The sequence below is a fragment of the Paramormyrops kingsleyae genome, chromosome 14, assembly GCF_048594095.1.
Source record: "Paramormyrops kingsleyae isolate MSU_618 chromosome 14, PKINGS_0.4, whole genome shotgun sequence".
Classification (NCBI taxonomy): domain Eukaryota; kingdom Metazoa; phylum Chordata; class Actinopteri; order Osteoglossiformes; family Mormyridae; genus Paramormyrops; species Paramormyrops kingsleyae.
The window spans coordinates 6,493,455-6,503,592 of record NC_132810.1 but is presented as its reverse complement, the minus strand read 5'-3'; the positions used below and the strand labels follow the sequence as shown (position 1 = coordinate 6,503,592).

Sequence of the window (10,138 nt, the reverse complement as noted above, 5' to 3'; positions counted from 1 at the left end):
TTTATTCTTTGTACTCAGTGGATGCCAGTTGTTTTTTTGATTATTATAAATTATTATTAATAATAATAATAATAATAATAATAAATGATTATATGGATGCGGATCCCTATAACTGATTAATCAATGGCAAAAAAATAGCAAAATTCCACTTGACAAAATTCAAGTGTGAATTGTTTCCTTGTTTGCATAGAAGTCGCCTGCAATAAGCTTTGCACCTACAGCATTCTGTAACGTGCGAGGAGCCCCTTGGAAGCTGAAAAATTAGAGAATAGAGTATATGATTGCCCAACCTCGGAGGCCTGGTGTAGGTTGGTCTCGGGGATTTTTGGGGACTGCTGTTGGCAGGGACACTGGTGGTCAGCTGGGAAAATCGAGTCCTGATAGCAGAACCAAAACAGGCAGAAGAAGTCCTCTCTTCGGGTTAGCAGCCATGATGCAATGCGCTTGGGCAATAATAGACAAGAGTGACGTACAGTCATCCATGGTGTCACATCCCAACCACGTCCCCGACGGAGGGAGCGCAATTCCTAATCTGCGGAACCACGTCCACCTCTGCCAGCGGCTTCACCTCGCACTCCTCGGCGCGAGGTACTGTTGATCTCTATGCGACATACTGAGCGTTTATCTCTTTGTCTCCTTTGCAGCCCTAGCCCAGTCCTCCCGTGTTTGTCCCGCTCCTCCCCGCTTCCCCGACTCCCGCCTGTGTCTGCCTGTCCCACGTCTTGTGACCCCCCCTCGGCTTGACTTGCTTCATGCCCCGTTTACGCCTCCGGATCGCCCCCTCCAACTGTGTTTGCCTGGTCTGAAAATAATATGCTTGCTATTTATTTTTTTAAGTCAAACGATTTCCAAGGCAGGGCCCTGATGATTCAGGTCCACCCTTATCCGCAGTCCAACGCCCTTTGGTGAGATCCACCTCTCTGGAAGCTGATACCAATCAAAGCTGCCGGCGCGGACGGAGCCCCCAGACAGACATTGAAGACATGCTCTCCTCAGACTCCAGGTGTCCTCAGCAACATATTTATCCTCTCACTGCGAGAAGCAGCTGCTCTGACATGCCTCATACCCTCCATCATTATCCCGGTGCCCAAGAAGTGCTTGAATGCAGTGGTGTAGCCTGGAATTTCCGACAGGGAGTGCGTACCGTGCCTATCCAGCCTTTGGCCTCCTAGTTCCCGGCAAACCTGACGGCGACATGGCCCAACCTATTTTCGCGTTTCTGAAGAACAGGTTTTTAACAATAAACTGTATATATTTTAAAAGACTGTGCATAACTAAGAACATTTTAGCTAATTACTGTAATTACATTTTTGTTTATTTCACGTATAATAAAAAAGTACATTTTCGTGATAGGGGTTGTGTATGCACCATACGCACCATGTATGGCTACATCACTGCCTGAATGACGCCACCGCCCAGTCGCTCCAACATCATAAAGTGGTTCGAGAGGCTGGTGCTCTCACACATCAGTCTCAGATCTGAACAAACGCCAGTTCACCTTCTGAGCAAACTGACCCACAAATGGCGCTGTCTCAATTGCACTTCATACAGCTTTGTCCCACTTGGAACAACCGAATACACACTTGAGGATGTTATTCGTAGATTTCAGTTAATGTATTTAATGGCATTTATCAGAGATGCTCACCAGTCACAAAATGCGAGTCTAAGTCAAATCTGAAGTCTCTGAGTTAAAGTTCAATTCAAGTCGAATTTAAGTCCAAGTCATATCTCACAAACTAGTCAACAAACAGAACAACTTAGGCCTGGACACTTTTCTCTCATCCTGGGTGTTGAATTTTCTCAAAAATAGATGACAGGGTGTCTGGATTGGAATGCATAGCTCAATCATTCTATTCCAGAACAAAATAAGTCAGTGCTGTACACTTTTCTCACCCATGACTGCACCGGCATGCACCCATCAAATATTACTGTGAAATTTGCTGATGACACAGTGGTAGCTGGATTAATCTTAGATGATGATGAGGCAGCCTGCAGGACAGAGGTGGCTCACTTGGCTGATTGGTTCAGTGATAACAACCTTCTTCTAAACACCAGCAAGACAAAGGAATCACAGCACAATTCAGAAGAACAAAGAAGAACGATCACCTCCTCCTCCACAGTCATGGAGATAAAGTGGAACGTGTGAAGAGCATTAAGTTTCTGAGAGTCTACACTCCTGAGCAAAAAAAAATAATAATAATTAAAATAGGCCAAACCCAAAATCAACAAAATAATGAGCATTTAATATTCTCAACAGCAAATAGCCAGAAGATTTAAACATTTAACATTTAAATATTTTCATGAATTTATCTTTGCGTACAAGAAGGCTATGTAAGTGAATTTCCATATTTTTAGCTTTCTCCCCCCAACAGTTCACTGCAGTGACGAGCAAATGATGGTACAGATCTCGGGAGTGCATTTTTTAGTTATTGCTAACTATCTGACTAACTATTTGTCGTTAAGATGAATAAAAGCTTAATATTTTGCAATTTTGGGCTTCTGGCCCATTGCTTTTCCCCAGGAGTGTGTATAAAAGGACCTCACATTCATCCCTAACACTATTCGCCTAATGTTTTATTTCCCCACACACTACCTCATCATCTCTGTATACATGCAGGTATTTTATACACACCCAGTACCACCTTAAAGACTGTATATTTATAATTTATATTTAATTACTTTATTTTTTGTATTGTGCCACTTTGTACATAGTAACTACCGCACTTCCCACACTATACACTTTATGTGGAGCTACCTGTGTTTCTTAAAAATTTTTTTTTTTTCTGTTTTCCATTTCTATCGTCATTTGTTAACTGCACATGCAGAGATCTCAACACAATTTCATTGTGCTGGAATATAATGACAGTATCTCTTATCTTGTGATTGCACTGGATGGTCAGGCATTATCTGTAGTGGGGGATGAGGGATTTCGTTGGCTAGTTCAACACTTACAAGAGGTCTCAAAGTACCAGTCCACAACATCTATGTAAATCATTATTAAATGGATGATTAATCTTTCATGTTGCATAGAATAAAAAAATATATGTAACATAATGTAACAATAATGTAATGTAATAATGTCCTGGAACAGGCACATAATCACAGGATCAAGTGTCTGAAACTTTTTTTTGCCATCAGTTGTGGGGTAATCTGGCTTAAAATTTGATCATGTCCAGTTTTTTAATGTGTCTGAAAAGTCTGAATGAGATCCATAAACTACTTTTATAGTTACTGTGTTCACAAGACCAAGCGTCAAACTGATTCAAAACTTCATCAGTTCCTGTTCTTCATCAATACAATGTGTCTGCAAAGTTTGAAAAAGATCCATCAAATCCTTTTTGGGTTATCATCTCAAGGAGACAGTGTCCGTGGCCGCTACTGGCGGACCGGTCCCTGCCCTTTTTAAACAAACACAATTTGTTCTAAACAAACTATTAACATCTGCAATCTAGAAATGCTCAGATGTTCGTGAAGAAAACTATAACATTTGAATGCGGTTAAAAATAACTGCTTCGCTGTACTCGTACTACTCTGAGAGATCAACAAGGAGGAAACTTTCATTCTGTGTGACCATGATGCAATGGAGTCCAAAGTGTATTAATGGGATAAGGCAGAGGACAGCAGTTCAAATATATTGCACAACAGGGTATAAAAGGTCCCGGTAGCCGGAAAGCACACTCTCCTTTGCGGAAGCTAGCGGGCCCTTAAATGGTCACATGACCAGACTGAAATGGAAACCATCACTTACATAAACAGGATCTTTTCAGGTCAGCTGTCAGTTCACTGTCTGTCTATCAGTCATGAGGTTCTTTAAATGTTTTCGTCTGTTCTCCAGGCAGAGGACGGGTCAAGGTAGGTCTAAGTTTTCATGACAGATACATTGGTGTAGGAGTGACATACTAATAACTGGATGAGTCTATAGTACCAAAGGTGCTAGTTTTGGATATAGAAGTCAAATGTTTAATTGGTGCTTGTGCGTCAATCAGACAGAGGGGATTAAGAACAGCGGTGCACAGTGTACTCACATCACTCAGCTTTCTAGTAGAATCTCAAACTCTGGAGCTCTATTACTGGAATGTATGAAAGTGGAAGTTCTTAATCAATATGGGAAATGGAAATGATCTTATTAAGGACAAAATGATTCCTGTGGTTCTAAAGTGTTCAACATTACATTGTGGGAACTAAATGTCCCCAGAATGAGATACAAACCTGTTATTTTGACATTGTGGGGACCATTTTTTTGGTCCCCGCAAAGGAAAATTCAATTTTATAAAGTCTGTGACTGCAATCAACAAACTAAAAATTGTTTGGTTACTTATGCTTAAGGTTAGGACTGGGTTGAGGTTAAGGTTGTCATTGATGGGTTTAGAGTTTTACCGATTTTTCCCATAGAAACAAAAGATGAATACATGTACTGCAGGTCTCTCTCTCACTCTATCTGTGTGTGTGTGTGTGTGTGTGTGTGCGTGTGTGTGTGTATGCATACCATGCAATGGCATGCAGTTCAGGCTCCCACACAAAAACAGACAGAGGAAGAGTAGGGCTACAGGGATTTTTACTACTGACTAAAACTGTGATTTCCCTAGAGCAGAGAAAAAGACCGTTATTTATATTAAAATGCAATACTTCGCATATTTTGTCAGTTGCTGCCTCCACTGTGGAAACTCCATAACATTATAACATCAACAATATGATGTAATTCTGCCGCCATTAGTCTCAAACATTTTAAAAAATACCTTTAAATAACTGAAAACGCAACGCGCGCTATTTCATAAACCGGCCAATAATATATTACTGTATACACGTATTCAATTACTTATTTTCCAGCTTTTAAATTATTAATAATAAAATTAGATAGATAGATAGAAAGTCGTTCATCATGTAAAATGAAAAACAATTCCGGTCGGGTAAGGCAGCAGGAAGGATCAGAAACGCCTCAGTGCCAGGAAAATTCCCCTGTTTCCACATCTCCACGCCTCCCTGCGACATCATCTCCATGCAGTCGCTTATTTAAACGCAGAATCGAGCGAAATTAACTATAACACAAGCTCTTGCTACTGTAACTGTAATATCACCGGGTGATATTTACCTTTCGGTAAGTTGGTAGCCATTGCCATCTCAGTTATACTGATAATTATCCTATGTATTGTGACTGTGATTCAGTTCACTGTTTTGTTCCAACAACTTCATTTTAAACAATTGTTGTAATCCTTGGCGTTTATTACATTTTTCAGCTAACGTTTAATATCTGGGCGTGTGTCACGTCAAGCTTTTTCGTTGTTAGTGCAGTTTTTAATGTTTGACATTTGCAGATGTTTTGAAATGTGAAGCAAGCGTGCCTTTTTATTATAAGTGTAAGTACGTCGTGGCAGTTTGCACTTCGTAGACTATAGCGATGTCTCGGCAACCAAGCTGTCGTTTCGCTGACTGACTCCAGCATTTATCATCCTTCAGACAATATGACTGTTACAACCGGATCTCACCCTGGTACACCAGTGCTAACTCGTGGGACATTTAGAATTAAGATGCCAAGGTTCTTAAAAAAGCACAGAAGGTCTGCTACATCTTCGGAAACTCCAGTCATCACTGATCCTTCTATCACACTGGAAGAACCAGGTACCCCACCGTGTACCCAAAGATGTACATTATCTGTTTATTGAATTAATTAATTTAAGGAGCCGTTGAATGCATCCTGTTAATGGTCGTATTCAGGTGTAACCTAAATTTGTGTATTAACGATTAATAACTAAAATAAACTTTGTAATATGTCTCTCCCCACAGTTGTCTTGAATTTCCAGGAGTGTCTGAATCAGAGGTATTTCTCCAAAGCTGCCCAAAAGCTGATTACTCAAGAAGATAGTCTGTTTGCACAAGGTGCAAACTCCACGCCAGAAGACAGGAACAAGCTGGAGAGCGATTATAATAAGCTTCTCAACCAAATATGGCTGGCGATGAAGGGAACATTCGAGGCAGGTACACGGGAAACAGAGATTCTGAAGGAGGCAGTGAGAGCCATCCAGCTGGAGGAGGAACAGGACCGGAAATGGAAGGATGCAGGGCTGCCAGAGGAAAGGGACGTTCCTGGCTGGAGACCCCTGGATTGCAGGACCAAGCACGACAGCCAGCTCCGGGAGCTGGTCAGGACGCGACTGGAAGACGTCGAGGATGTGAGCGGGGCTGACAACCTCTCCTCGTCCCTGAAAAAGGAAATCTGCAGGAAGGGCAAGCGCCTGAAGAACGATCTCCTCACGGTCGTGCAGAACGTGAAGCTGTGCTACCCAGAGGAATTCGACATATGCAACCTGTACGCCAGGCTGTACCATGAGGCGTTCGCAGAACAACTGAAGTCCATCGCTGAGTTCGGGCTGGATGCAGAAGACTCAGTTTATCTCCTGTTCTGGGTGAATGATTGCTATCCTGAGTAAGTGAAATGTACTCCTGGTCCTCCGTAGGAAATACCCTCCTGTATGACAACCGGTTTGCAAGGGCTTAACCTGCTTAGGAGCCTTTTGGTTGATATATATTGATACACAGACTAATACTAACTACCATGCACATTTCCAGTGAACATTAAACATACCCAGTCCTAACTGAACTACCTTTAACTAATTTTGCTCTTTTATTTCAGGGATGTGTTGAAATGCAATAAGCTGACTTTGGACATTAACACTGAAGCACTTGGACCTCTGCTGCCTGAAGAGATGATCAGCCCCCTGAAAGACCTGTATCTCACATACAAAGAGGTGAGGAATCCTGGGTCTGTTAAGCACATGTGTCTGTAACACATGCTCAAGAATTTAAAGCATTTCCTAATTAGGGAATATGGTCACTGCCTCAGGATCCATTTTTTTCCATCCATCTGTCTTCAATGATACTCTTTTGCTTATAGCGTGCTGCGTCTGTGATTCATAATTATGATCTTTATCAAGTGTGGCTTTGGCAAGACCACCGGGGGTCATTGTGGTGCGGTTTTGTTTCAGAGTAAGATGGAGTCCTGGGGCCGTAACGTTCTCGAGAAACAGAAAGAGATGACAAACCATCCCAGTGAAATCGACGGCTGCTACTCCACAGACATGGCCATCGATTACTTACAGGTATCAAAGCTGTTAGATTGCAGTGACCTCATTCCAGTGGTACAGTGCATCATAGATACGGCTGATGCAGTTCCTGACATTACAGCCTGGTTGAATTCCCATTCAGCTCAGTTCCTTCTCATACTGACAGTCTTCTCCTACCATGGCAGCTTTTTGACTCAGCAGTGAAGTCGGCGGCAACTATGCTGGAAGACCCAGAGAAAGTCAAGAGGATCGCGGGTCAGCTGAGGGTCTTTCTGACCAGGTACAGCGTTAGATTTATCATGCGTTTCAGAGAGAAAAGCTCTCAGCTTCATTCTACATCCACGACAGGGATGGAAGCCTTATGATTCCTGTCTTATTTTCAGCTACAAGAAGTTTCTGCAAGAGGTGTTAAAAGAGAGACACGGGCAGGCTGCTCCTACAGTGAAGGCACACTTAGCCAGTCTGATCGAATTCAAGTAAGTTCACGGTCGCTGAACAAATACCTCAGAGCAGAACGGGAAATCTGCTCAATTCTGAAACTTTTTAAATAAATAACCTGAGTGTTTATGTTGAATTATTTTGAGCCCCTCTGGTGTCTGTCTTTCCACAGGCGGTACATCGAGAACAACGGCAGCCTTTTCACGATGGACACGAGAGACAGCCCCCTGTCCATAGTGGCAGAGCTAATTGACGCTAGCAACACTTACCTCACTAGCATTGCACACAAAGCTCTCAAGGTACCTTTGCTTTAGTGCTTATTAGCTGGGCAATTTACCACCAAAATACCTAGCAAATGTGTTAACGCATTAATTCCTTTACCAGACACATAATAAGTATAGTGCACTTAGTTTAGAAACTCAGAGCCATGACTAATTTAAAGTTTGTAAATGTCAGTTCCGCTTCTGTGATGCGTGATCAAAGTTCACATTTAGGCCAAGGTGATCATTGCTCTTTTCACTCTCCTCAGCTGAAGTACAGCAAACTGGGGACTGAAGACTGGTTTTCTGGGAATTACATAGAAGTGCTGGACGAGATTGAGAAGCAAATTAAAAACTTAAAGAACAACCTGCATATGAAATGCCACGAGGTACAGGAATGTGTTTTTCCTGCAGATGGGACAGATCTGGGGTATTTGTAATAGTCACCAACTCCTACAAATAGCTGTAAAGCATGACAGCACAAGGGCTCCAATTCATGGGTTTTTTTTTCTTATTAAATTTAATAAAAATGCTTCTTTAAGTTGTAATACTTACATCTGTAGTTCTGTAATGTGGCTGATTTTATATGGGTTTCTGTATGTGTGTACAGGTGCTGTTGGGCCGAATGCACAGGGAGGTGCTGGTAGAGTACGTGAGGAGGTTGTTCAAGAGGAAGGTGAAACTATCAGACAGGGTTCAGCAGGAGACGGCAGCGAACCTGGTGTGTATGGACAGCAGCAGGCTGACGGAGCTCTTCACTGAGGCGGTAAGAGTGTGTCACGCTTACATCTCTCATGGGGGCTTTGGCAGTGAGTAACATGCATGTGATGGGGAGGAACTTTTCATTAAATAGATTTTTACTTCACCTGGACGGAACTTTCATGGGCAAATTTGTAATCCCTCGTTCTTAAACGCAGGGCTCAAGGGAGGACTGGCTGCAAAACCTCCTTCCGAAAATTGCTGATGTGCTCCGGACACAGGACCCACCTTTTATCCAGCTGGAGGTGGCCATCTTAGCCCGGGACTACCCTGACCTCAGGTGAGACTAACCCCCCCCCCACCCCACCCACTGCAACATAGTACCAAGATCAGCTAAACAAGTATGACACTATAACCATATCCACGAAGAGGAGTCTCTTCACTCAGTTGCTGTGCTACAGGACTATAAAATGTGCATCAGTTCTGGAAGCAGCATACTAATCCAGGCTCACAGAATAGCTAACTAATCCAGAGGTGGAAATTTCAAGTCTGGAAAGTACAAATCCAGACCAAGACATTGTTCCAACCAACCAGTTGAGTATAAAGATTCTGTCACACAGTACTTGACTGGTTGGTTGGAACAAAATCTTGGTCTGAATTTGCACTTCCTGGACCTGAAATTTCCACCTCTGAACTGTCTTTAGTTCCCACTCAAAAAAAAATAAACTGACACAGCGCCACCTTTAGGGTGCTCAGAGAACTACCGTGGCCATGACCACCACATCACGTTTACTCATGACTATCGATGATGTAGTTACACAGAACATGCCCTCTCCCTAACCAACCCCACCTCCCTCACAGTTCACGCCACATCGGAGCTCTGCTGAACCTTAAACACAACCTCTCCAGTGAAGACATCTCCAAGATCAAGCAGAGTGTGAAGGAAACGATGCAGTGTATCCCCAGTGGAAATTGCCGGCCTTTCTTCTCCATGGTGGCAGTAAAGCGGCAACGCTTGGCCTTGATTTAACCTTCAGATATTTCACTTGTCAGGTGATCAGTAAATGTAAAGTGTCTCATTGCTGTATTGTAAGTTGGATCTGTGATTCGTTATGTTACACATTTCATAGCTTTTTGTGGAACGAAGTGTAACAGAGTATATAAATGTAAAAAGCCAAGCTTTTTCAGTTCTTGATGTATTGTCATCATCACTAGGTAACCTCTAATGTAAACACAGGGTGTTGTGAGAATTTCTGTTCCATAAATTTGTTGACATATTACTCAACAGTGCTAACCAAACATCCCACATAATGGCAAAGAATTCTTCAGTCTTCAGATGTAAATAATACGTTGGTGTCTTTTGTATAGTACTTATGTTTATAAGCTTTATTCTTTTTTTCACTTTTTTAACTGAATGTTTGTATTGTAATGCTTCAATAAAAAGGTGTATTTGTGATGCTGCTTTCCTTTTTCTTCTTGCTCTCCACGAAGTACTGAAAAACTGTGTTAATGTCAGGACAGCAGCACTTGAAAGACTTAGTACCCCTTTGGTTTCAGGCCTTGCGATGCCTATTTACACAATGCAACGGCTCATGGCACAGTGACACATTCTTTGTGAAGATCATTGTGTGTGTGTGTGTGTGGGGGGGGGGGTTCACCATCTGTCCCTCACAGGAGTCATGT

The 10,138-nt window shown here is 42.4% G+C and overlaps 1 protein-coding gene across 2 annotated transcripts; it reads left to right on the top strand.

Moving 5' to 3' along the window:
• Positions 1-3,712: 3,712 nt before the first annotated feature.
• LOC111838109 (tumor necrosis factor alpha-induced protein 2-like) lies at positions 3,713-9,911 on the top strand. 2 transcript variants are annotated; one of them, XM_023800727.1, is made up of 12 exons: positions 3,713-3,852; positions 5,455-5,616; positions 5,782-6,421; positions 6,629-6,743; positions 6,981-7,094; positions 7,244-7,338; positions 7,442-7,534; positions 7,669-7,795; positions 8,026-8,145; positions 8,367-8,522; positions 8,674-8,795; positions 9,317-9,911. In XM_023800727.1, the coding sequence occupies exons 1-12, from the start codon at positions 3,801-3,803 to the stop codon at positions 9,483-9,485; spliced, it is 1,965 nt and encodes a 654-aa protein (XP_023656495.1). In that variant the 5' UTR covers positions 3,713-3,800; the 3' UTR covers positions 9,486-9,911. The 2 variants fall into 2 exon arrangements, with proteins under 2 accessions (XP_023656495.1, XP_023656496.1); XM_023800728.2 differs by lacking the exon at positions 3,713-3,852 and adding an exon at positions 4,881-5,095.
• The last annotated feature ends 227 nt before the right edge of the window (positions 9,912-10,138 follow it).

What these genes read in the sequence shown, in the direction of transcription:
- LOC111838109 (XM_023800727.1), top strand. Translation starts at nt 3,801, where the DNA reads ATGAGGTTCTTTAAATGTTTTCGTCTGTTCTCCAGGCAGAGGACGGGT. An exon ending in TTGCACACAAAGCTCTCAAG is followed by an intron (nt 7,796 to 8,025) that starts GTACCTTTGCTT and finishes CACTCTCCTCAG; the next exon opens with CTGAAGTACAGCAAACTGGG. An exon ending in CGGGACTACCCTGACCTCAG is followed by an intron (nt 8,796 to 9,316) that starts GTGAGACTAACC and finishes CCTCCCTCACAG; the next exon opens with TTCACGCCACATCGGAGCTC.